This window comes from Myotis myotis, unplaced genomic scaffold (genome assembly GCF_014108235.1).
Source record: "Myotis myotis isolate mMyoMyo1 unplaced genomic scaffold, mMyoMyo1.p scaffold_m19_p_27, whole genome shotgun sequence".
Taxonomy (NCBI): domain Eukaryota; kingdom Metazoa; phylum Chordata; class Mammalia; order Chiroptera; family Vespertilionidae; genus Myotis; species Myotis myotis.
The window spans coordinates 1,977,104-2,001,047 of NW_023416332.1; the positions used below are offsets into that span (position 1 = coordinate 1,977,104).

General features: G+C 65.0%; 5 protein-coding genes across 6 annotated transcripts; 3 read left to right on the top strand and 2 right to left on the bottom strand.

Moving 5' to 3' along the window:
* Positions 1-262: 262 nt before the first annotated feature.
* MS4A10 (membrane spanning 4-domains A10) lies at positions 263-7,967 on the bottom strand. 2 transcript variants are annotated; one of them, XM_036295778.1, is made up of 7 exons: positions 7,830-7,967; positions 7,405-7,621; positions 6,339-6,458; positions 5,357-5,413; positions 2,801-2,932; positions 2,153-2,263; positions 263-663 (listed from the first exon to the last, which is right to left on the bottom strand). In XM_036295778.1, the coding sequence occupies exons 2-7, from the start codon at positions 7,600-7,602 to the stop codon at positions 553-555; spliced, it is 729 nt and encodes a 242-aa protein (XP_036151671.1). In that variant the 5' UTR covers positions 7,603-7,621; positions 7,830-7,967; the 3' UTR covers positions 263-552. The 2 variants fall into 2 exon arrangements, with proteins under 2 accessions (XP_036151671.1, XP_036151670.1); XM_036295777.1 differs by lacking the exon at positions 7,830-7,967 and having other exon boundaries at positions 304-663; positions 7,405-7,737.
* Positions 7,968-13,565: 5,598 nt separating this feature from the next.
* SCGB1C1 (secretoglobin family 1C member 1) lies at positions 13,566-15,302 on the top strand. The gene is made up of 3 exons (XM_036295828.1): positions 13,566-14,213; positions 14,661-14,860; positions 15,124-15,302. The coding sequence occupies exons 1-3, from the start codon at positions 14,159-14,161 to the stop codon at positions 15,139-15,141; spliced, it is 273 nt and encodes a 90-aa protein (XP_036151721.1). The 5' UTR covers positions 13,566-14,158; the 3' UTR covers positions 15,142-15,302.
* A 1,310-nt stretch (positions 15,303-16,612) lies between these two features.
* LOC118648954 (outer dense fiber protein 3) lies at positions 16,613-17,222 on the top strand. The gene is made up of 2 exons (XM_036295557.1): positions 16,613-16,721; positions 16,899-17,222. The coding sequence occupies exons 1-2, from the start codon at positions 16,613-16,615 to the stop codon at positions 17,105-17,107; spliced, it is 318 nt and encodes a 105-aa protein (XP_036151450.1). The 3' UTR covers positions 17,108-17,222.
* A 98-nt stretch (positions 17,223-17,320) lies between these two features.
* LOC118648943 (outer dense fiber protein 3-like) lies at positions 17,321-18,868 on the top strand. The gene is made up of 4 exons (XM_036295545.1): positions 17,321-17,606; positions 17,695-17,816; positions 18,377-18,517; positions 18,647-18,868. The coding sequence occupies exons 1-4, from the start codon at positions 17,321-17,323 to the stop codon at positions 18,734-18,736; spliced, it is 639 nt and encodes a 212-aa protein (XP_036151438.1). The 3' UTR covers positions 18,737-18,868.
* Positions 18,869-20,005: 1,137 nt separating this feature from the next.
* BET1L (Bet1 golgi vesicular membrane trafficking protein like) lies at positions 20,006-23,430 on the bottom strand. The gene is made up of 4 exons (XM_036295779.1): positions 23,276-23,430; positions 22,522-22,613; positions 22,246-22,302; positions 20,006-22,133 (listed from the first exon to the last, which is right to left on the bottom strand). The coding sequence occupies exons 1-4, from the start codon at positions 23,292-23,294 to the stop codon at positions 21,966-21,968; spliced, it is 336 nt and encodes a 111-aa protein (XP_036151672.1). The 5' UTR covers positions 23,295-23,430; the 3' UTR covers positions 20,006-21,965.
* Positions 23,431-23,944: the final 514 nt, after the last annotated feature.

The following is a 23,944-nucleotide window of genomic DNA, read 5'->3' on the forward strand; positions in this document are numbered from 1 at the left end:
CACGTCCCCGCCTGCCCCGCACGGTACGGTCGGAGACACGGAGGCCCAGAGCAACGCGTGGACAGTGGAGGGAAAACTCGGTCGTGGTTTCTGTCTGACTCAGCGTCGCTGCTGCACCCCCTGCACCCAGGGACCCGGAGCCCAGACTCTCACAGGTTGAGTCTAGCAAAGGCCCGGCCTCCTGGGCGCCGGGCACCCTCTCTGGCTCCTTCGCAGCCCATGTGGACCAGCCCCACCCCCACCCCCACCCCCCCGGCGATGGGGGAAGGCGTCAGGGAGGGTGGGCGGTGTGGTGTGGGCCCCATGGGCTGCTCCTGAGCTGGTGGGGTGGGTGGGAGGGCCTGGCCGTGCCCTGGCCAACCAGGTGCTGAGGTGCTGGAGGGGGTGGGGGCCTGGAGGCCCTTCTGTGCCCGAGGGGATGGGGACCACCGACCACCTTGGCCACCAGGACAGGCCACCCAGTTCTCCAAACAGCACCGTTGGCCCTTTGTAGGGGGGGGGTTTGGGGGGGGCAGGTGAATCTGCTGCTGCTGGGAGGGGCCCAGGGCCTCTTCACTTCTGCCGCGGCTCCTCCCGAGTGCCTCCTCCAGTCACGTCCTCATAGGATGGGGGCGGCTCCTGGGGCGTCCACACCGCTTCGGGCACACGGGGCAAGTCGTCCCTCTGCACAAGGAAGCCACCGTCACCACCGCGCGCACGTGGGGCGAGTGGCCCTTACAGAGCACCTTCCGCTGGCCCCCTTGGTGACCGTTCCCCAGGACGAAGGGGAAACTGAGGCTGGCAAGACGGGGGGGACTTCCGTGGAGGGGGCGCATGGCTCTCTCCACCCCCCCGTTCTTGAGAAGGGAGCGGGGAGAGGCCCACGGGGCTCAGACGACTGGGCCCTCGTTCTGGCCGGCTACCCGCGTGCAGGCGACCCCACGTGAGTCACTCGCACTGTCTGCTTCCCCGTGGGGCCGGGCCAGGGGACACCCCACGGTCCCTCCCAGCGGCCATGCATGCTAGGAGCATGTCGAACGCTAAGAGCGTCAGAAGGAAGGCGACCCTGCTTCTAGCCCCGGGAGACCCCTGTCAAATCGCGGGCGCCGGACGCGTGAGGAAGCAGCGGTCCCTGGCTGCCGAGCCCGGGCCCGGGGCTGGTTCCGGCAGCAGCAGGAACGGTGCCGTGTCAGCAGCGGTCAGCACGGCGCCTGGCGCGGCGAGTGCCCTAAGCAGGAACGGCCCCCGGTACCCCCCGCGGCCAGGCAGGGCCTCGTCCCCCACCCCTACAAGTGGGTGGCCCAGTGCTGCAGGCCTGAGGAGCAGGCGCCCTGCCAGGCGCGGGCAGTGACGGGGACAGGTGCTTGCGTGGTGCCATAAGGCCCGGCCACCCCCCCGTCTGCGCTATGAGAAAGCCCAGTGGACGGTGGCACGGCCATGGCCACAACCAGAGTCCCATTTGCAGGACCGTGGGGATCTGGAACACGTTTGTACAGGGTTCCAAAGGTCACCTGATAATAGGGCATTTTTCCTTTAATAACATGAGCCCAGGAAGGCCCTTCCGCTCAGGGCGGACGGGGCGGGGGTAGGATCCCACTTCCCGGCCTGCTGCTCTGCCCTTCACACGGGTGCACAGGGCTCGGCCGCGGGTTGCACGCGCCTGGGGCCGAGGCCGGGATTTCCTTCCCAGCGGCTTGACCTTGGGGAGCGGCCTGGCCTCTCTAAGCCTCAGCTTACTCATCTGTAGGGTGGGGGAGCAAGGACCGGCCTCAAAGGGCGGCTGAGGGATTCCGCTAACGGTACGTTTATGGAAAGTGCTCCCCCCCGGTGTGCCCGCCCCCACGGCCACGCCCCACTCCCGCTCCAGCTCTCCCCGACCTCCCCCGGCCTGGGGCCAGGCCCTTGCACACGCTGTTCCACGCTGCCGGTCCCTCTGTCTCCGTGGCCTGGCCCTGCGCCCCAGGCCTCCCCGATGAGGGCTCCCTGCCTCCCGAGCGGGGAGCCCCCGGCTTTCCCTCTTGGTGGCCCCGCATCTTTCACCCCCAGTTGGCCTCCTCTGCCCTGTGCCTCCTCGCTCCCTCCGGGCTGCCTCTGCGGCCGCGCTGAGCTCTCACGCACCCCTGCCTGACGCCCCCTCCCTGAGCCCTCTGTCCCCACCTCCTGAGGCCCTCACCTCCACAGACAGGGGGTCGTCCCGGCAGGCGACGGCGGTCGTGGGCCCCAGCAGGAAGAACTCCAGGCAGGTGAGGCAGAGCAGGGCCAGCTGCAACCTCTGGATGTGCACCTGAGTTGGGAGGGAGGGGGGAGCAGGGCGAGGCCTCACTGGGTGCCTGCAGGGTCACACCAGCCAGCAGGGGGAGGCCAGCGCCAGCGAGGTGGGCCTGGGGCGGAGGGTGCTGTGCGGCCGGAGCGGGTCAGTCTCTGTCACTGCTCCACTCCCAGTGCCTGGCACCCAGGGGTCTTTGGTGGAATTTGCCTAAGGTCTGTGAGCTGGAGAACCTCCTGGGTCCCTCCCGGGGGCGTTGCGGGGGGCCTGGGCATGACCTCATTGCACCCCACTTAGATGGGGAGATCAGGGCTCAGAGAGGAGCAGTGTAGCTTACAGGGCCCCCATCTGTAAGGGGGCAGTTGGTCTCAGTGATGGGAGGGGTGCTGGCCAGGAGAAGGCAGCACCCTTTGCGGGCACCTCACGGGGGAGAGTAGATTGGCCGAGGTCCCCCCACCTTCGCCGGGGTCCCGGGGGAGCCAGAAACTTGCTCACAGCCGCGCCCCAGGCGGCGCCTTCCTGGGAGTCTGAGGACCCCGGGGCCTGGGCACTCACTGTGCTGTTGGGGTACGGTCTCCAGATTGGGGTCTCAAACGGACTCTCCAGGAAGAGGTCCTTGGCAAGGACAAAGAGGCCGGCCAGCACACAGAGGAAGCTGAGGACGTTCGCAACCAGGCACAGCGCCTTCTGCAGGCAGAAAGCAGCAGTGACTACATGGTTAGGGTTAGGGCTAGGGTTAGGGATAGGGCTAGGGTTAGGGCTAGGGTTAGGGTTGGGGCTAGGGCTAGGGTTAGGGCTAGGGTTAGGGCTAGGGCTAGGGTTAGGGTTAGGGTTAGGGCTAGGGTTAGGGTTAGGGATAGGGTTAGGGTTAGGGTTAGGGTTAGGGTTAGGGTTAGGATTAGGGCTAGGGTTAGGGCTAGGTTTAGGGTTAGGATTAGGGCTAGGGCTAGGGCTAGGGCTAGGGCTAGGGTTAGGGTTAGGGTTAGGGTTAGGGCTAGGGTTAGGGTTAGGGCTAGGATTAGGGTTAGGGTTAAGTTTAGGGCTAGGGCTAGGGTTAGGGTTAGGGTTAGGGGTAGGGCTAGGGTTAGGGTTAGGGTTAGGGGTAGGGCTAGGGCTAGGGCTAGGGTTAAGGTTAGGGCTAGGGCTAGGGCTAGGGTTAGGGTTAGGGTTAGGGCTAGGGCTAGGGTTAGGGTTAGGGCTAGGATTAGGGTTAGGGTTAAGGTTAGGGTTAGGGCTAGGGTTAGGGTTAGGGTTAGGGCTAGGGCTAGGGTTAGGGTTAGGGTTAGGGCTAGGGCTAGGGTTAGGGTTAGGGCTAGGATTAGGGTTAGGGTTAAGGTTAGGGTTAGGGTTAAGGCTAGGGTTAGGGTTAGGGTTAGGGCTATGGTTAGCCCTAGGTTTAGGGTTAGGGTTAGGGTTAGGGCTAGGGTTAGGGTTAGGGTTAGGACTAGGGCTAGGGCTAGGGTTAGGGTTAGGGTTAGGGTTAGGGTTAGGGTTAGGGCTAGCGTTAGGGTTAGGGATATGTTTAGGGTTATGGTTAGGGCTAGGGTTAGGTATAGGGATAGGGTTAAGGATAGGGATAGGGATAGGGTTAGGGTTATGGTTAGGTTTAGGGTCAGGGCTAGGGATAGGGTTAGGGCTAAGGTTAAGGTTAGGGTTAGGGTTAGGGCTAGCGCTAAGGCTAAGGCTAGGGTTAGGGTTAGGGTTAAGTTTAAGGCTAGGGCTAGCGCTAAGGCTAAGGCTAGGGTTAGGGTTAGGGATAGGGTTAGGGCCTGGGCTAGCACTAAGGCTAGGGTTAGGGTTAGGGTTTAGGCTAAGGGTTAGGGTTAGGGTTATGGCTAGGCCTAGGGCTAGGGTTAGGGTTAGGGTTAGGGTTAGGGATAGGGTTAGGGACAGGATTAAGGTTATGGCTATGGTTATGGTTAGGGTTAGGGTTAGGGTTAGTGCTATGGTTAGGCCTAGGCCTAGGGTTAGGGTTAGGGCTAGGGTTAGGGTTAGGTTTAGGGCTAGGGCTAGGGCTAGGGTAGGGCTAGGGCTAGGGTTAGGGATATGGTTAGGTTTATGGTTAGGGCTAGGGTTAGGTATAGGGATAGGGTTAAGGATAGGGTTAGGGTTAGGGTTAGGGTTATGGTTAGGTTTAGGGTTAGGGCTAGGGCTAGGGTTCGGGATAGGGTTAGGGCTAAGGTTAAGGTTAGGGTTAGGGTTAGGGCTAGCGCTAAGGCTAGGGCTAGGGTTAGGGTTAGGGTTAAGGTTAGGGCTAGGGCTAGCGCTAAGGCTAGGGTTAGTGTTAGGGATAGGGTTAGGGCTAGCGCTAAGGCTAGGGCTAGGGTTAGGGTTAGGGTTAAGGTTAGGGCTAGGGCTAGCGCTAAGGCTAGGGTTAGTGTTAGGGATAGGGTTAGGGTTAGGGCTAGCGCTAAGGCTAGGGTTAGGGTTAGGGTTTAGGCTAAGGCTAGGGTTAGGGTTAGGACTAGGCCTAGCGCTAGGGTTAGGGTTAGGGTTATGGTTAGGGCTAGTGTTAGGTTTAGGGTTTCGGTTAGGCTTAGGGTTACGGCTAGGGTTAGGGTTAGGGTTAAGGTTAAGGCTAGGCCTAGCGCTAAGGCTAGGGTTAGGGTTAGGGATAGGGTTAGGGCTCGGGCTAGCGCTAAGGCTAGGGTTAGGGTTAGGGTTTGGCTAAGGGTTAGGGTTAGGGATAGGGTTAGGGACAGGGTTAAGGTTATGGCTATGGTTAGGGTTAGGGTTAGGATTAAGGTTAGGATTAGGATTAGGGCGCCAGGAGGAGTTGGCATCAGTGGGTGGTAGGGTCAGGCCTGAACTTTAGAACAGTCACTCCGCCGCTGTGTGGAGAATTGGCTGGCGGGCAGCTCCAGGCCAGATACCAAGGTGGACAGACCGGGTGGAGGACGGGGGGGCCGGGGAGGAAGGCGGGAGGCAGGTACGTGAGTGAGGGGCAGGCCTCCAGGGCCTGGACACCTCTGGGTGGAAAGGCTGTTGGGAAGGCTTGTGGCTGCTTCCGGCAGATCCTGGCCGTCGCCTCCCGGGGCCCCTCACACACAGGGCCCTGCACAGGCGCCCCAGGCTGGGGGTGGAAGGGAACGGCTCAAAGCTCCAACTCACCAGAGAGGTTTTCGAAACCGCCGCCACTGCTATCGCCAAGATCCCTGAAATGAGGAACTGCAGGCCAGATTGGAAACAGTTGTGAGAGAGAAGATGGGGGCCTTGAAACCCACAAATCCCTTCCCTTCTGACTATTCTTTAGGAAACGGACTTGTGGCGGCCAGTGGTGTAGTGAGCACCATTTCTCCAACTAAGGGCCCGTCCCAGGCGCGCTCCAGCCAGCGCTCTGCCCTCCACACAGACCTCCACACCCAGGGTCAAGCTGTGCCCTGCACTCCGGTGCCCTCCCAGCCTCTCCGCTGCCCCCAGTTCATTAGCCCAAACCTCCCCCGTGGGGTCAGCTGCACTGCCCCCTCCACACGGACCCTTCCTCCTTCCTGGCTCTGGCGGGGGAAGAGGTCACTCTCTCTCCAAGGCCTGGGGTATTCCTGGGCTTACCCTTTCAAACGTTCGCTGAGCACCTACTTCGCGCCCACCCTGGGCCCAGGGGTGAAAGGGCACTGCACGCGGAGACGGTCCCATCTCTGTGCATTGGGAGCTGGGAGCGGGGTGGCACAGTGGGCCCAGGTGGAGGTGGGGGGCTGGGACGCTGGGAGCAGGACTCCGCCCGGGACGAGGAGGCCCTGGGAGCCAGGGGGCTGTGTGCACGGCTCTCCTCTCGCTCCCGTCCTGCCCCAGGGCCTTGGGGGGACAGGAGCCCCTGTTTACACCCTCGGGCTCCTGCAGACCCACGACAGACACTTGGCTCCAGGGACGTGTTGCTGCATCTAAACGCAGCCTGGCCGCCTGGAAATGCATGCTCACCCCCTTCTCTGCTGGAGGCGAGTTAAACGAGGGCAGAGAGCAGAGCGCCTCCTGGGAAGGGTACGTAAAGAGAGCCGAGGACAGAGCAGAGAGGGGGACCCCGGAGGCCCCGAGCTCCCAGCCCCACCCGCATCCCGTCCCAAATGCCAGAGCCGGCCCATGCTTGGCTCCTACTCACAGAGGCAGCCCCCCAGAATGGGTACCAAGACTTCAGCGCCACCAGGTGAAGGTTCTTGACTGCAAAGACCAGGTAACCCCCGAGGACCGCGTGCAGCACCGCGATGGCAACGTGGGAGGCCTGGGCAGGGACGGGGAGCCACGGTGAGGGGCCTGGGCAGGGACGGGGAGCCACGGTGAGGGGCCCAGCCCTGGAGAGGCCATCGGTGCCTGGCCCAGCCGGCTCCCCGCCCATTGAGGGCTCCCGGGTCTGCGGGAAGGCCCACTCCTGGGGGAGGCAGGTGGGTGTGGAGAGCAGACACAGTGTTTGGACAGGTGCAAGCCTGGGACTAATGAGAGGGCATGGTCCTCTCTGGCAAAGCCACGTGCAGGTCCCAGCACACTGACAGCCAACGGCTGTGGTTGTCAGCTTGACCTGATGGTCCGAACGTGTGGCCCCACGTGGCTGAGTGCTGTGGGCTGTGGGAGGTGCAGCAAGTAAACAAAGCTCGATCAGGTGCATGTGATTGAGTGGATTCAAAACCCTCCAGAATGTTGTGACCACGCCCTTACTGTGCTTCGTGGAATCTGTTGTAAAATAAAGACTCGGCTTGCAGGCCGTGGTGCTGTCCCTAGCTCTCCATCAGAGAGGGCAGCGTGCCACCCAGACCCAGCGTTCTTCTCTTGTCTGTCTTTTTTCCATCCTTCACCGCCTGCCCTCAGGCTCACCGAACCTGGCTGAGCTGGTGAGCACATATGGCGCCCAGCGTAGGGCTGAGTATGCCGTGGCCGTGCCGGCTAGCCACAGGTGGGGACCAAGTAACTGTCCTCCCGCTGCGGCCACGCCGGTGCCCTCCAGCCTGGGTTTTGGTGGGGGGAAGGGGGAGAGAAGGGAGGAGAGGCAACGTCTCCTGTTGGGAACCTCCTGTGAGCCCCCGGCAGGGCTGGTGAGCATGACAGCCTCTCACCACCTCTCACCCTGAGTGTGACTCCGGGAAGGGTCCTCCTCCATCCTCAGGGCTCCCCAGCACCCTCCCCGTGTCCCCCCTCCTCCTCCCCACCCCAGGGCCCAGGAAATGGACACTCACGCCCAGCGCCTGAAGAAGGATGCGCCTCTCCCGGGGCCTCTCCTGGCGCCAGTCTGGGGGCAGGTGGCCGGGCTGGGTCACCTTCGGGGGTGGGCTTGTCTGGCCAGGCTGGGCCGGGCCGAGGGCCTGCCATGGCTCAAAACCCCCAGCTCCAGATCTGGGAACACCTGCGGCCGCTCGGGGGGCTTCTGCTGCCATGACTCCGGCGAGGATCCGGCTGCCGGCCAGGGAGACAGGCCGAGTCAGGCCCCGTCAGGGCCTGTCACCTCTGCCCTCTGGGCCAGGGCCTCCCGGAACGGTGGCTGCACCGCCCAGCAGCCCCTGGATTTGACCTGGAAGAACCTGGCCCCTGGGGGTGGGGTTTGCAGGGACACAGCTACTTCTGGGGCAGACGGACCTCCCGCCCACCCAGAGACAGGCCTCACCGTTTGGCAGGCGTGGGGAACTCTGTACACGGTCCTACCCGCTGACCCCCGGCCAGGCAAAGGAGGGCGGGTGGGGGTCAAATCGTCGCCCCTCCTGGACTGGGGACGAGGGGGAAGAGCACGGAAGGAAACTCCTGCTGAGGACCCGCTCTGAGCCGACATCGAGCTGGGAAGTCAATATTTAACCCAGACAATAAGCCAACATTTTAGAAACGCACCTTCCCTGCCGCTGGCCCTGTGAGCAGCATTTTACACTCATGATTTGATCCTGATCCCCGCTCCCCTTTTGCAGATGCTGCTCAGAGGTTAAGCCTAAGGTCACACAGCGAGCAAAGGGCTAGGCTGGGACTCGAAGCCTGGCAGACCAGCTCCAGAGCCTGTGGGCTTAAACGGGCGGTTCTCAACCTGTGGGTCGCGACCCCTTTGGGGGTCAAACGACCCTTTCACAGGGGTCGCCTAAGACCATCGGAAAACACATCTGTAATTACATATTTTTTTTGTGATTCATCACTGTGCTTTCATGATGTTCAATGTGTAACAATGACATTGGGGGTCACCACAGCATGAGGAACTGTGTTAAAGGGTCGTGGCATTAGGAAGGTTGAGAACCACTGGCTTAAACCCTTCGTGTACTGTTGCCTCGATGAGTGAAAATGAGTGTCCTGGGCATTTCAGCGGCACGAGAAAGGGTGGGGGAAACTGCAGGAGGCTCGAAGCAACACTTGCTGAGGGGCCTGGTCCTTACCTTGTATGTGTTTTTGTTTTGTTTTTTAATGTTTTTTGTTTGTTTGTTGTTAATCCCCACCTAAGGATACTTTCCCACTGATTTTTAGGGAGAGTGGAAGAGAGAGGGAAAGACAGAGAGGAACATCGATATGAGAGAAACACATCGATTGGTTGCCTCCTGCAGGAGCCCCGGTGAAGCCCGCAACCGAGGTACGTGCCCTTGACGGGAATCGATCCCGGGACCCTTCGGTCCGCAGGCCGACGCTCTATCCACTGAGCCACACCGGCCAGGGCTATGTTGTATGTTGATGACGGGTGCGCATCAGAACTTGGGGGCTGCCCGGTGACTGGGTAAAAGGCTGAACTCTTTCCCCCGGAGAGTGGAGGGGGTGGGGGCTGGGAGGGACGTAGAGAGGGGCTGGCTGTGGGGCTCAGGCAGGAGCTGGTTCTCCACGGGGGTGGGACTAACGAGGAGACTCTTGAGAGCAGCGGTTCTCAGCCTTGGCTGCGTGTTAGAATCACCTGGGAATCTTCCTAAAATCCTGATTTCTGGGCCTCATCCTCCGGAAATTCTATTTCTTTGTTACTAATGTTGTGGCCCCACCCCATAACAAAGAAACAGAACTTCCGGAGGATGAGGCCCAGAAATCAGGATTTTAGGAAGATTCCCAGGTGACTCTAATGTGCAGCCCAGGCTGAGCACCGCTGCTCTAGAGGGAGTGGCTTTTACTCTTCCTGATAAAGAGAGAGGAGAGCACGTTCCCCAAGATTCCAACCCCGACCGCGCGGGTGCAGGAGGTCCTGTGTGAGCAGCCACGCTCTGCCGTGCTCCGTGCTCCGGCCGTGGCGGTGGCGGCGGGCGGCGGGCGGCGGGCGGGAAGGAGCCTGGGGAGGCCGGAAGGGCGGGCCGCCTGGAGGACGAAACCCTGAGCAGGGTGGGAAGGAAGGGACAGCGGCGCAGCGCCAAAGCCAGGGGGCCTTCGGGCCGGCCAGCGCCGCTCTCTGCTAGGCATGGTGCCTGGGCGCCCCCGGGTCCCCAGGAAGGCGCCGCCATCCCATAGAAAAAGAGACCGAGGCTCAGAGGGGTCCCAGTACCTTGGCCGGCGTCGTACAGCGAGGAAGTGCCTGGGACTGGCTCTGAGAAGGGTCTGACTGCTGGGGCCCTGATCACATTCCCACTGGCCTGAGCGACAGCTCCTGACTTAGTGGAGGGGAGGCCAGGCTGTTCCCCTAGTGGGCTCCGAAAGCTGAGCCCCCAGACTCGCTGCTGCCCCCCTCTTCTCTGTGGCCTGACCCGCTGTGCTTGGGAATGTGTCCGTCTCCCAATCCCCAGCTCTTCCGGGCCCTCTGACACGGCTGGGCTGAGGAAGGGAGCTGGCGGCGGGGCCCTGCGTCAGTTAGCCACGGGCTACACCCAGACCTCAGGGCCCCGGGGAGGACAGAGCCTGGCCCTGGGCCTGGACGCGGCTGGGACATATAAGAGAAGGAGGACTTCTTGGCAGAGGGTTATTGGGCATCTGCTCTGTGCCCGGCCCTGCCACGTGGCAGACATCATGCCACTCAGTCCTCACAGCCACTGCCCCCACCCAGCGTGGCACCAGCGCTCCCCAGGGGACAGTGAGGAGACCTCGATGCTGAGACGTCATCGCCCAAGAGCCAGGCTCCCCGGAGCAGAGCCAGGGTCTGGCCCCGGCCTGCCCACCCCAGTGCTCACGACCTGGTCCGCTCCGTGGGCGCCGTGGGACCTGCGGAGACCCAGGCCCTGGCCGGACCTGTGGGTCCTGAGCTGCTGAAGGGACCGGCGAGGGTCCAGGCTGAACGTGTCCCCCACGGAGCCCCAGGACCCCACCGCGGGCATAAGCCTTCTGGGGACTCAGAGTTCGAGGCTTGGCCACAGCCCGCAGACTTTCCCCCCTGCTTATCTAGGTCCTGCCCTCGCCACGCCCCCTGCGGTGCACCCCGCTCCCTGTGGCAGCTCGCTCTCCTCCGAGGGAATTACGCAGACTTGGAAGTGACCCTAGAGGTCACAGTCCAGTCCCTGCCCGCACCATGACAGGCACAAGAGAAAACGAAAAGAAGGGCTCCAACTCCTCCCTCCAATACAAACCCCACAACCAGAGGTCTCTAAGTTACGGCCAAAAGTGACCCCCACAGATGACCGAGTAGAGAGAACCATTGCACAATGAGGAAAAGGGTCCACGGCTAAGGAAGTTTGGAAAATTCCCTTATTAATACAGAGTGCTCCGCGGCAGGAATTCTCAGGGCCGTTAATATGCTAATGAGGGGGAAGAGCATACCAAGGGTTTCCCAAACTTATTTGACCATGGAACCCTTCGGCAGCTGATCTGTCAGGACCCGTGTTCCATGGAAACACTTTGAGAAAGGTTACTTGGGCTTCTTGGATCTAATTCCGTGGTGGATATTTGAACCTTTCCTGTTGCCACAACACTGGGACGCGGATGCCAGGTGGAGGCACACCTCCAGTGCCCAGCACACTGCTGCCCAAGACCCCTCTGCCAAGAAGTCTTCCTTCTCTTATATGTCCCAGCCGCGTCCAGGCCAGGGCCAGGCTCTGTCCTCCCCGGGGCCCTGAGGTCTGGGTGTAGCCCGTGGCTAACTGACGCAGGGCCCCGCCGCCAGCTCCCTTCCTCAGCCCAGCCGTGTCAGAGGGCCCGGAAGAGCTGGGGATTGGGAGACGGACACATTCCCAAGCACAGCGGGTCAGGCCACAGAGAAGAGGGGGGCAGCAGCGAGTCTCGGGGCTCAGCTTTCGGAGCCCAGGAGGGGAACAGCCTGGCCTCCCCTCCACTAAGTCAGGAGCTGTCGCTCAGGCCAGTGGGAATGTGATCAGGGCCCCAGCAGTCAGACCCCTCTCAGAGCCAGTCCCAGGCACTTCCTCGCTGTACGACGCCGGCCAAGGTACAGGGACCCCTCTGAGCCTCGGTCTCTTTTTCTATGGGATGGCGGCGCCTTCCTGGGGACCCGGGGGCGCCCAGGCACCATGCCTAGCAGAGAGCGGCGCTGGCCGGCCCGAAGGCCCCCTGGCTTTGGCGCTGCGCCGCTGTCCCTTCCTTCCCACCCTGCTCAGGGTTTCGTCCTCCAGGCGGCCCGCCCTTCCGGCCTCCCCAGGCTCCTTCCCGCCCGCCGCCCGCCGCCCGCCGCCACCGCCACGGCCGGAGCACGGAGCACGGCAGAGCGTGGCTGCTCACACAGGACCTCCTGCACCCGCGCGGTCGGGGTTGGAATCTTGGGGAACGTGCTCCTCCTCTCTCTTTATCAGGAAGAGTATAAGCCTGGCAGAGGAGCCATGACCTCGTCAGAGGCCTGCGTGAGAATGCCCACGTGTGCACGCATGTGCATGCAGGTCAAGCAGAGACAGGCAGGAGCTGAGAGGTATCAAGTCACACCACGTGACAGAGGGACGAGTAGGGGACCAGGGACCCCCTCAGAGGGTTGGGGTTCAGGAGATGCTGGTTAGAAAACAGCTGTGAGTGCACCAAAGCCAGCCTCCCCCGGAGCTTCAGGACGGGGTGCTGGTGTAAAGAGGGGTTCACTTGCGAACGCAGGGCCCTGCGGGAAACGGAGGCCTCCCCTCCGGGGTGCGAGAGGCCCAGGTGATCTGCGTGCTGGGAAAGGCCCAGTCCCTCCGTGGGGTCCTGTCTCTGTGAGTGGAGTGTGGGATGGGAATGGAATGGCTGAGGCGCCCCCGCCCCCCAACCAGCTGCAAGGCAGTGACTGCCCGCAGGGCAGGGCTCTAGGGCGGGAATCCCTCCACGGGGCACCTGCTGTCCGCCCCCCACCCCCGGCTTCCTGGGGGGGACACCCATTTCCAGCTGCTGTGGCTGCTGGAGCTAAGGGCTCACTGCTGCCCGCTTTGGGGAGTGTGAGTCACACCCTTCCCCAAACCCTGCATCTTGGCCTACGAAACCCCGCCTCCTGGCTTCACGGTGGGCGCGAGTCTGTGCTTCTGCTTCGGAGCAGCCCCCACCACCGGGACCCGCCTGGAGCGCGGGGGCAGCTGGGACCACACCCGGCCCTGGCTCATGTCACCTGCCTGGTCCTGCTTCTCTCGAGAGCGCCCCCCCTCAACCAGGGGCACAAAGTCCTTGTCGCAGGCTCTGCTTCTAGGAAGCTGGCCAGGACCCCCTACCTCCCGCTGCGGGGCCACTCACCCCCGGGACGCCACTCCGAGCTCCCGGCCGCTCTGCGTCGGGCTCCACCGCGGCCCCGCGGACCGGCGGGCCGGCGTTTATAGCATTAGACTTTGTCTCTTTGCCCTCCGGCCGCACCTCCTGCTTCGAACCAGCGGTGTGATCTGCCCACGCTTCTGTTCCCCAAACCCAGGCGGGTGAAAATCCTCGCAGATCGCCTCGGCAAGCCGCACGCTGGCGGGGACTCGCGGGCAGTGAGGACAGGGTCCGTGGCTGAGGGACGCTGCCAGGCCGGCCCCTTCACAGGGCAGGGCAGCCGGAGGAGGTGATGGTGAAATCTTCCCGGGGCCGGAGGGAGAGCCTCGGGGACCTCATTTTGGACCATTTCAAACACGCACCCAAGAGGGGAGAACGGCCCAGGGGGCCCCCCGCGCGGCCCCCACTCAGCTCTGGGCCGATGGTGAAAATGGGGGGCGGGGGGGCAGGGTGATGGGCAGGCCACTCGGCAGGTGATTTGCCGAAAGGCAACCCCACAGCCACAGGCCCCTGCTTGGGTGCCGCGTGGAAAGCTAAGGCGGTTGTGCTACGTTCCCTTCCCAGACCCCGGCGCCCCGAGGAAGTCTCTTAGGAAGCACCAGGGAGAGTGGCAGGTCCTTCCTTGGTTCCTTTTTCTTAACCCCCCCCCCCCCCCCCCCCCCCCGCCCCCGATGTGCACAAGGCAAACCGCAAAGCAAAGCTTGGGGCCTCTTGACTCCCACCGCCTGGTGCAGGGGAGCGGCCGGCCCGCAGGAAACCACCCGCCACCAGGGGGCAGCAGGGCTCCTGAAACCAGGCCTGGCCGCTCCCAGGCATCTGGCTGGGGGCTGGGGGGCTGGGACGGTCTCCCCCATATCTTAGGCCTCTCCGGGCTGGCTGGGCCACAGAGGAAGGGGTGTCTGCCCTGGGGCCCCTCTTCCTGCCGGGAAGGCCTCAGGGTGGTTGCTTCTCACCCAAGTCCCCTCAGGCCCCCCTCCACCCCCGGACGCTGGTGCCCGCTCAGGCCCTCTGTGGCCGGCCCGGGCCCTGCTGCCACGCCTGCCGCAGGGAGACCGCCGGCCTGAGGCCCAGGCTCGGCGAGTGGAGGGGACTCCCCCGCAAAGAAAGACACGGGTCCCACCCAGAACCCCCCACTCTGAGCCACGGCCAGAGGCCCAGCACCCCAGCCCCCGTCCCCCTTCACTGGCCAGGCTCCGCTCACCCCTCACCCGTCCACTCGCCCATGTGCCAGCCAGCCCTGGCACAGCACCCAGTCCGTGCCACTCAGGACCCACTGAGCGGGGAGGACACACCCTTGCCTCCTGCCTGGGCTCTCACTGGCCGGGTCCTGATGGGCAGGTCGGCCCGCCCCTGCGGGTGCCCTGCCGGGAGACATAAAGCCTGCCAGGCCGCTCCTGGGGCACCTCTGCCGTCGCCATGAAGGGGAGCAGCACCCTCCTGCTGGTGGCCGCCACCCTGCTCTGCACCTGCGGTGAGTCCGCTGCCAGGGGCCTCAGCACATTCTGCTGGGGGGTGGGGGGTTGGCGGGAGGCTAGGAAGCTAGAAACCCAGCCTCTGGGCCCTCACCGTGGACAGCGCCCACCTTCCCAGGACCCCACCCCCTCCTCCATCACAGAACAGACGTGGGCAACCACCCGGGCCCCTGCCAACTCCGTACCCACCGCAGGCTGGCCAAGCTCGCATGGAGGGGGAGTTCCCATACCTGGGCTCAGTCCCCCCACCCCGACCCCCGGACCCAGAAGCTTGGAGTGAAGAAAGCTGAGGTTAGGGTGATGGGCGGCGTCCGCAGGCGGGTGGATCAGGGATGTTGTGGAGGAAGATCGGGGGGCAGGTGAGGCAGGGTCAGCGTGGGGGACACCTGGGGCAGGTGAGGCGGGAGACCTGGAAGGGAGGGCGGCACTGTCCCCCCACCGTGCAGGGCTGGCCGCGGACGAGGACAACAGCGAGTTCTTCATGGAATTCCTGCAAACGCTGCTGGTGGGGGACCCGGAGGAGCTGTACACCGGGCCCCTGGCCAAGTACAAGGTCAACGCAGCGTGCAGGGAGGCGCTGACCACGCTCAAGTCCTGCATAGACGGCCTGCAGCCCACGCACAAGGAAGAGCTGATCAAGCTGCTGGTACCGTGGCTGGGGGGCGCCCTCCTCCCCCGCCTGCAGCCCACGCACCCCAACCTGCCTCAGCATCAGGGCGACGTCCAGGCTCACTGCCCGGGAGCAGCCCGCAGCACCCCCCACACACACCCCACTTCCCCAGTGGCTGGGAGGGCCCCAGCTGCAGTGGCCGAGCCCACAGGCCCCCCACAGGGTGGCCTGCGCCTGCTTTCCCCGCGGCTCTCCAGTAATTGGTCGCCGGGGCGGGCACCCCGGTGTCTGCCTTGCAGGTGCTTGTGCTGGGCTGAGCACGGCGCCGAGGGACCCGGATGTGGCCACGAGCAGCCACAGGACCAGCTACACGAGCCGCCGTGGCCACGCCACCCACTGCCACTTCCCCAGCGTGATTTTATCCACAACCGTTCAATCAATAAAGCCTCCTGCAGCCCAGGCTCTGGCTCCTGTCTCTTCACACACGCAGGTTCACAACCACACACACACTCACACACACACACACACACACGCACACGCACGCACGTGCACACGCAGGCGCCCATACACGGGGTTGCACGCATGAAGCATGCACCTGTAAGTGCCCACACAGACGGCAGACCCCCTCCCCTCCCTGAGGAAATCCAGTCTGAGGCCCGTGGAGGCCGAAGGACCGAGCAGATGGAAGGCAGGGAGGCCACGGGCAGGAGAGTGCGTGCAGCCGGCGGTGGGGGCGGGAACGGGCTGGGAGCCAGGCGGGCAGGGAGGCGAGGGGAAGTGGCCAGGCTGGGGGCGCTGGGAGGGTGCTCGCTCTGAGACGAGAAGCACACACGGTGAGCACAGGGCCCGGGTCCAGGGGGCTGAGAGCAATCAATCCCCGATGTCGCCCACGGGAGGAGCCCAGGAGGAACCCCGAGGGGTGAAGACAGGCGCCGGCCGTGAGGACCCCGAGGGGCCGCTGGCCAGCAGGGCGCCAGCACAGAGCCCCCGTCCAGCTCCCGCCCGCCCGCCCAGCACAACCACCCTCACCTGGGACCAAGCCCCTCCTGCCTGCTCCCTGCTCTGTGGGCGCTGCTGGGGGGCTCAGAGGTTTGCTCCTGGGCCACCCGGGAGCAGGGCCTGGCTGGGGCGGGGTTCCTCTAACAGAAGCCATTGTCTGCATCACAGAGCCGGCGATCTAGAACCCACCTTCCCACAGAGCCACATTCTAGAGCCCAGGGGCCGGGGCCCCCCCCCCCGATCCTTAAAGCCCCCCGGTGGGAGAGGAGGGGGAGGTGGAAGCCTTCCTCTCCATGTCCCTTTTTCGGGAACTCCCTGACACGGAGGACGATGCGACGGGACCACCTCTGAGGAGGCTCGGTCCATAGGTTGCTCGGAGCACCGCCCCTGGACCAGGTAAGGGCCTCCCAGAGAGCCCCTCGCTCACCCCCTAGCACAGCCTCAGCCCAGAAGCTCCCACCTCCACCCCCTGCCCAGCCGGCCGGCAAGCTCAGCACCCTCTGAGCGGGAGGAAGCTGGCCAGACCCCCTGGAGCAGGGAGGGTGGTTGGGGAGGCCCAGAAGGGACAGCCAGCCTGGGCGGGTCCCCGAGCTCTGACGCTGCTGCCCTGGGCCTGGGGAGGCAGAGCAAACCCACAGAAGCGTCCACTGCCCTGAGGCGTGGGCCCCAGCTCGCCGCCCTGCTGAGGAGTGGGGGACCTGCAGCCCTGCCCACTGTGGGGGCAGAGGCAGGCATGGGGCAGGGCGGGCCTCTGAGCCTGTGCTCACCTTCCTCGCCACAGAGCCGGCCATGACAGAAGAAGTATGGGTGGGAACCTGGAGGCCCCATCGCCCCCGGGGGCCCATCATGGCCCTCTACAGCAGCCCGGGCCCCAAGTACCTGATTCCACCCACCACAGGCAGGTGCCTTGAGCCTGGAAGGGGTGGGAGGGACCAGCCAGGTGTGGGGTGGGCCTGGGGAGGGGTGAGGAGGGATGGGGAAGGTCTGGGGTGGCCCGGGGCTCGCATCAACCCCTCTGGGGTCAGGAGGCTGGGGAGCTGGGTCGGCTCGGGGTGCTCAGAGTCCCCGCCCACAGGCTTCATGAAGCACACGCCCACCAAGGTGCGGGCGCCGGCCTACAGCTTCCGCGGGGCCCCTCTGCTCCTGGCCGAGAACTGCTCCCCAGGGCCTCGCTACAGTGTGAACCCCAAGGTACTGAGGACTGGCAAGGACCTCGGCCCCGCCTTCTCCATCCTGGGGCGCTACCACACCAAGACCACGATGACCCCTGGCCCCGGTGAGTGACGGTGGCCCAGCCCAGCCCAGCGGCAGCCACTGCACCCAGAGCCGAGCCGGAGCTGAGCCGGAGCTGAGCCGGAGTCGAGCTGGAGTTGGGGTGGGAGGGAGCACATCCTTGGCAGCCTGGGCGCCTTCTCCTCGGAGCTGCTGACCCCGGGGGAGCCCTGACCACCTGGCCCAGTGATGACCTGGGCCTTGCTGGGCCCCTGCCCCACCCCAATGCCCCCTTTGCACTCGGCACACCGCCCGCCCACCTCAGTCACCCCCCTCCCCCGCCCCGTGTGGGGCCCCCAGGGCCCGGCACCTACAAGGTTGGGGGTCATTCCTGAGGCCCCGGCACGGGCCAGGCTCTGCAGGAGGGTCCTGGCCTCCCAGCACCCCCTCTGCCCCTGTCCTCCCGCAGGCGACTACTTTCCAGAGAAATCTACCAAGTATGTGTTCGACTCGGCGCCCAGCCACTCCATTTCTGCCCGGACCAAGACCTTCCGGGTGGACAGCACCCCAGGTCCGCGGCCGAGCGGGTGGGGACCCGGGTGAGGCAGGTGGGCAGCCCAGGGCGGAGCCACGGAGACTCAGCACTGCGCCCCCCGCAGGCCCTGCCGCCTACATGCTGCCCATGGTGATGGGGCCCCACACGGTTGGCAAGGCCTCCCAGCCCTCCTACTCCATCAAGGGCCGCAGCAAGCTGGGCGGCTTCAGCGAAGACCTGCATAAGGCAAGGGGCGCCAGGGGGCCCGCCTGACCCCTCCCCCAGGACCCCCCTCCTGAGGCCCCTCATCGCTTCACCCCTCGGGCGTCGGCCACGTGCCTGGGCCACATTCGAGGGCGGAGGAGGGCTGAGCCGCGAAGGGGTCCCCGGGCCCTGTGTTGGCAGGAGGCAGGGAGGACACCCTGAGCTGTGAGCACGGGGGGAGGGCTCTGGGGGTGGGCTTATGCTGAGCCGCTCCGACGACCCTGCTGTCCAGCCCGCCCACCGCCAGGCCCACAGGACAGGTCCCAGCGGGCAGTGGCCTCTCACGGCTCACAGGGGGGATGAGCCGGGGCTGCCACACGCTGGGGCATCACTGCCACCACAAGGCTGAAATTGGGGGGTGGGGGGCGTCCACACAGGGACCCACAGCACTGCGGCTTCATTGCCACGGGGAACGCTGTGGAGACAGGAGGGCCCTGACTCACAGGCACAGTGACTTGGGGCCGGAAACCCCGGCCAGCACTGGCCCTGGCCTCCGGTCGCGTGCCTTGGCAGCCAAGCCGTCTGAGCCTCTCGCCTCCCAGACCCCAGGTCCTGCGGCCTACCACCAGACCGACGTGCAGGTGACCAAGTTCAAGGCTCCGCAGTACACCATTGCGGCCCGAGTGGAGCCCCCGGGGGACAAGACCCTCAAGCCAGGACCAGGAGCCCACAGCCCCGAGAAGGTCTGGGAGGCCGAGGGGTGCAGGGAAGAGGGTGGGCCAGGGAGATCCGGCCCAGACTGGCTGGGGCGGGAGATGGGCCTGTGGGGTGGGGACAGGGGTGCCGGCCCCTCACAGCTTCTCCTCCGCCAGGTGACCCTGACCAAGCCCTGCGCCCCCATCGTCACCTTTGGCATCAAACATTCCGACTACATGACCCCCCTGATCCTGCAGGTGGACTAGCCCCGGGCGGGGCAGGGATGGGCAGAGCCCAGCCACCGCCCGCCTGGCCCGCGGGCCGAAGCACGCTTCTTTGGACAATTATGTTTTTTCTATGCATCCCCTTGCTAATTGTGTGCCCACATATATAATAAATCATGATTCCATTTGCTATGGACTTGTCTTGGGGTAGGGGCCAGCGCTGCCAGCCTGGGGTCTGGGCAGACAGGAGGGCTGGGGGGGCGAGGCTGCCCTGACCCCTTGGGCACACCCGTGCCTCTCCCACACGCTCTCCCTTCCCGATGGGCTCTCCCCACCCCAGAGAAGGGGTCTGTTCCGCCCCTCGAATCTGCAGTGACCGCCCCGAACTGCTGCTGGGTGACTTCTGGGCCACACAGCACACGGACACCCACCCCACCTTGCTCCCCTTCAGCAACAGCACCACGTTGTGGGGTGCAGCACCTGCAGCACCTGGGCAGCTGGCCCGTCCGACCTCCGCTCACCCAGCGCTGCCCTGCAGCCGTGGGAGCAACCGCCGGTGGCGCAGCCAGCCTGTCCAGGTGAGGCCTGGCGTCCTGGCGCAGCCTGTCCTGTCCCAGCCACTAACTGTGGGCCATCGGTCACCTGTGACTTTTTAAAAAATATTCTTATCGATTTCAGAGAGGGAGAGGGAAACACCAACGATGAGAATCACCAACCCGCTGCCTCCTGCACGGCCCCCACTGGGGATGGAGCCCACAGCCCGGCACGTGCCCCGACCGGGAATCCAATCACAACCTCCTGGTTCACAGGCTGACGCTCAGCCAGAGCCATCCAGCCGGGCTCACTGCGATTTGATTGACGCGTGGGCCTTTTTAGTCCGCACAGGAGGATATGTTATTAATTTCAAAGACAGGGAGATGGAAAAACATCAATGTGAGAAACACCAGCCAGCTGCCTTCTGCATGCACTGACCGGGACCGAACCCGTGACCTCCTGGTGTACAGGGTCACGCCCCAGGCCACTGAGCACCCGGCCACGGCTGAGTGAGTTGGTAGGGTGCCCTGATCCACCCCAGCCAGGCAGGCAGCACAGGACAGGGCAGGTGTCAGCTGTCGCCTGGTCACTCCCTGGCCCCATACCAGGCGATGCAGCCCTGTCCCTGGCTGTTACTGAGCCTGAGCAGAGCACGTGTCTGAGGGAACGAGTGAGGAGCAAGGACCTGGGAGAGCCCCAAGAGGGGAAGCAGACGGGCCCAGCCCCTAGGTGCCCACAGCATCCAGGGACTGGGGTCAGTGCCACAAAGCCCTCAAGCCCAGGGAAATGCTGTTTATTCCAAATTTTTATTGTCTCGTCCTTGAGTTGTGGGGGAGCCTGGCAGGTCGTCCTCACATGAGATGGGCTGCTCTGAGGGCTCAGTGTCGGCAACCCTCCCAGCAGTTAGGTGCCGTGTGCACACACACCTGTGCCGAGGGTGCCGGCCTGCGTGCCGCCCTCATGGAATCCACCCTCACACAAGAACGGGAAGCAAGAAGTCCAGGCCCCAAAACGGCTGAAGTTGCCGACGGAGGTGGGCAAGCACAGCGGAGTCAGAGCAGGACGCTCCCGGAGGCCGCCCGACAGAACCGCACTCATCCGCACCCGCGAGAGGCAGAGCCCTGGGGCGTGGTGACCTCGTGCCATAGCAGAGCCATGTTCTCCGGGCGAGGCCAGCACCGCAGGCCAGGGAGGCGTGGGGGCGTGGAGCGCGGGCTCAGCTGTCTGCAGGACCGGGCGGAGGCATGGCAGGCAGCGGCAGCCGCGTGGTGATGGGCCCCCACGACGGGGTTCACTGGAGAGAAGCAGAGGCTGAGCCAGAGCTGAGGTGCCCGGGGTCACAGGGCTGGACCACCATGGAGGGAAGCAGCCCCAGAGACGGGTGGGTTTGAGAGCTCGGTGACATGAGCATGCGCTGGAGGGCAGGGCAGGCAGAGCAGAGACCTTGGACCCCTCCCGGAGGCCGAGGCGCCCAGCCAGGTGGGCTGGAGGACACCACGGTGACCATGAGGACAGGCTCGGCCTGCTGGGGGGAGCAGCGGATGGCAGGAGCCAACAAGCCCCATGGGGTGACGGTGCAGGCAGGCGGACAGTGGGCCAACAGCCTGCGGGCAGTAATGGGAGACCGGGAAGGCAGAGGATAGGAACAAAGGCTCGAAGGACAGAGCCAATAACTGGCTCTATGTGAGGACAAGGGCACTGGGGTCACCCTGGGGTTAGAAGCCGCTGGCCTGGAGTTTGGTTTGTGTGGGCACAGGGCCTGCCAAGTGGGAAGTTAGGGCCCGGGGACAGGCCGTCGGGAGGACAGGCTGCAGAAGCTGGGGAGGAGGTCTGGCTCAGAGCTCCCTCACAGCACGGAGGACTCCCTGTGGGAGGAAGGGCTGGCTTGGTGCAGAGGGAATTACCCAGGAACCCTCAAGAAGTGACCACAGGTCCTACAAACAGGCTCCTTACAGGGAAGCCCGCTGTCAAGACCCATAGAAGCCCTCATGCACGTGCACGCACACGTGTACGCACACACGCACACTGCCCGACTCTGAACTGCCAAAGGGACCTGCTTCTAGAGCCCTGGTCTGCAGGAAACGCATCTCTGGGTGGATCCTCAATCCTGAGAAAACGTGGATTTCTGCTCTTGGATACACGGCCGCGAGATCCAGAAGGCTGTGGCCTGGGCCCCCAGCCAGGACTGCATTCCACTCCTTCATCCGCACCACCTGCTCTTCCCCGGAAGTCTGGCTTCAGCCGCAGGAATGGAGGGCAGGCCGAGGCTGAGCGGCGGCCCTCAGCACCGCCGCCCACCCACTGTGCTCGGCAGCCTGGGGCAGGAGGAACTGCCACCCTGGGCTAGAACCCACGTGGGGAAGATGGCGCTGATCTGAGGTTCGCAGCCTCACCTGCTTCCGTCAGATCCAGGCACCTGAGAGCAGACGCGGCCTTTCCCAGACAAGGATGGGGTATCAGAGCCGAGGGCTGGGGAAGGGCTGCGGGCCACGGGCGGCCATGTCCAGGGTTCCCGGCTGCTCTGCTCCTAGGAGGCTGTCGGTGCCGCGAACACCTGGGGCCCCTGCGCCAGCCACACAGCTCAGGTCGGAGGCAGCTGGTCTCCCAGCCACACGGGAGGAGACCCTAAGCCACGGTCACCATGTCAAAGCAGTGTTAGGTAGCAGGTCCTCTGCAGCCAGGCACCGGGCAGGAGACCCTAGTTGCCCAGGGCACCCCCGGAGCCAGCTCCACTGGCTCACGTCCTTGCTCTGGCCAGGAGGTAGTAGAGGATGAAGAAGACCACGATCAGGCCCCCGGCCACACCGCACAGCAGCTTCCGGTTGTCTCGCCCAGACCGCGTCATCGTGGAAAAGCGCTTCACGCTCCCCGTGAGCAGGCCTGTCATGCTCATGAAATCCGAGCCCTGGAGGAGGAACACAGCACGGTCACACGGGCAGAGCCTCCCCGGTCCCCAGGGCTGCCCAGCGGGCAGAGGGCGGGCTGACCGAGACACGCCTGCAAGTCGCAGACCTTACCATGCCGTCCAGGTACCGGTTCTGGTCCTCCGTATCCCTATCGATGTCCAGGGCCAGCTGGTCAGGACACAGAGGGAGGGGGGTCAGGCCAGGGCACACCCACTGCACAGGACCTGACCCCCCACGAGACCAACAGACCCTGCCACCACCAGGGGTCAGGTCCAGGTGTCACCTGGGCCTCACACAGGTGGGAAGCCCATGAAACCCTTCCAGGCCTCTACCCCCTCGGGCCCCGCTCCAGGGTGCCCGCTGGAGCGACAGTGGCCCACTACTGACCGATTTGAGCCTGGTGACCTTGGAGGCCAGGCTATCAGCCATCCGCCGGTTCTCCTGGTCTAGCATCTCCTCCACGGCACCGGAGCTCTGAGCTGCAGGAAGAGAGAGGCTGAGGGGCACACCCACCGCGGGCCCTGGGCGGCCTCCGGGCCTCCCGACCTACACGCCCAGGCCGGGCGGGCAGGCACCCCCAGTGTACAACCCCACAGGCTGTCACACGGGCGCTGCCGGACACTGTCCGTGACAGAGCTGCGCCCCCTCCGCGGACATCGCCCTCCGAGCGCCTGGGGCCTGTTCTGAGCCGCGCAGGCGGCGGCCAGGGCCGGCGGGAGGGCCCTGCGGGGACCCCTGTAAACTGAGTCCTGAAGTGACAAGTGACCAGGGAGAAAACCACTCAGCAACGCTCCCCACAACAGAAGGGGGGCTGATGTCCATTCCGAGGGCAGGGCCCAGGTGCGCCCCTGAATGAGCTCAGTGCCTGCCGAGACCGGGGCATCAGGTGCCAAGACCCAGACGCCCCACGTGACCCAGCTGCGGGGGCGCGGCCCGAGTCGCCCCTGTGTCCACACCACAGGGAGGAGGGAGCGCGTCCTACTGGCCACTCAGGGTCACGAATCCCTACTGGCCAAGGCAGCTCAGCGACACCCCACTGCGGCCCTCCCAGCACGCCGCCTCCGGGGCCCCGAGCAGACGACCCCGCCCCGCCCGCCCCCCAGGTCCCCACAGGGCCACCGGCCCCGCTCCCCGGGCTCACCGCGAGCCCAGTCCGCCATCGCGCCGCCCGGCCCGACCCGGGCCCCGACTCGCCGCTGCCTCCCGCGACGTGGCACCGTCACGCGAGGGCGTTTCCGGCACGCCCCTTCCGTCCTCCGCCGTCAACTTCCGGCCGAGGGGCTGGGGAGGCGCGGGGAAAGGAAGTGACGCGCTGGGGAGGGCGGGGCGTGTGCTCGGGGCGGGGCGCGGGGCTGCCCCGACTGACGCGCGACAACAGAGGCGCAACAGTGCTTGTTGCGTTTCCCCCCGCGCAGCGGTGGGCGCTGGCTGTGTCGCGACTCCTCGGCCCCCCGTGGGAACGGGACGTTCTGTCGTCTCTGTCCTCCCAAAGGGTGACCTGCGCACGGGCCCTGCGGCCTCCCCGCGCGTTCTCCTGCCTCCGCGCTCACCCCCCGGGCCCGGCTGCCACTCCTCCCGCCAGTCCTCTGAGCCCGCGCGGGGCCACCCGCAACCCCTGCCGCACGCCCCGCCCCGTGGAGCGGAGGCTGTCACACTGTCCGGCCCCAGGCGACTCCGGCCCCGAGGCCACGGTCACCAAGTCTGATCTTGAAGCCCCGGGCTGGCCCGCGGCAAAGCTTTCAGGTCTCACGTCACGCCGCCTTAGGGTGTGCGCAGCCCAGGCCCCGCCCCGCCCCGCATGCCCCGCCCC

What these genes read in the sequence shown, in the direction of transcription:
- SCGB1C1 (XM_036295828.1), top strand. Translation starts at nt 14,159, where the DNA reads ATGAAGGGGAGCAGCACCCTCCTGCTGGTGGCCGCCACCCTGCTCTGC. An exon ending in CACCCTGCTCTGCACCTGCG is followed by an intron (nt 14,214 to 14,660) that starts GTGAGTCCGCTG and finishes CCCACCGTGCAG; the next exon opens with GGCTGGCCGCGGACGAGGAC.
- BET1L (XM_036295779.1), bottom strand. An exon ending in AGGTCACCAGGCTCAAATCG is followed by an intron (nt 22,303 to 22,521) that starts GTCAGTAGTGGG and finishes TGTCCTGACCAG; the next exon opens with CTGGCCCTGGACATCGATAG. An exon ending in ACCGGTACCTGGACGGCATG is followed by an intron (nt 22,134 to 22,245) that starts GTAAGGTCTGCG and finishes TTCCTCCTCCAG; the next exon opens with GGCTCGGATTTCATGAGCAT.
- MS4A10 (XM_036295778.1), bottom strand. Translation starts at nt 7,602, where the DNA reads ATGGCAGCAGAAGCCCCCCGAGCGGCCGCAGGTGTTCCCAGATCTGGA. An exon ending in TCCTTCTTCAGGCGCTGGGC is followed by an intron (nt 6,459 to 7,404) that starts GTGAGTGTCCAT and finishes GTCCCTGCCCAG; the next exon opens with GCCTCCCACGTTGCCATCGC. An exon ending in CGGTTTCGAAAACCTCTCTG is followed by an intron (nt 2,933 to 5,356) that starts GTGAGTTGGAGC and finishes TTCTGCCTGCAG; the next exon opens with AAGGCGCTGTGCCTGGTTGC.
- LOC118648943 (XM_036295545.1), top strand. Translation starts at nt 17,321, where the DNA reads ATGCCCCCTTTGCACTCGGCACACCGCCCGCCCACCTCAGTCACCCCC. An exon ending in CCGGGTGGACAGCACCCCAG is followed by an intron (nt 17,607 to 17,694) that starts GTCCGCGGCCGA and finishes CGCCCCCCGCAG; the next exon opens with GCCCTGCCGCCTACATGCTG. An exon ending in GAGCCCACAGCCCCGAGAAG is followed by an intron (nt 18,518 to 18,646) that starts GTCTGGGAGGCC and finishes CTCCTCCGCCAG; the next exon opens with GTGACCCTGACCAAGCCCTG.
- LOC118648954 (XM_036295557.1), top strand. Translation starts at nt 16,613, where the DNA reads ATGACAGAAGAAGTATGGGTGGGAACCTGGAGGCCCCATCGCCCCCGG. An exon ending in CCTGATTCCACCCACCACAG is followed by an intron (nt 16,722 to 16,898) that starts GCAGGTGCCTTG and finishes CCCCGCCCACAG; the next exon opens with GCTTCATGAAGCACACGCCC.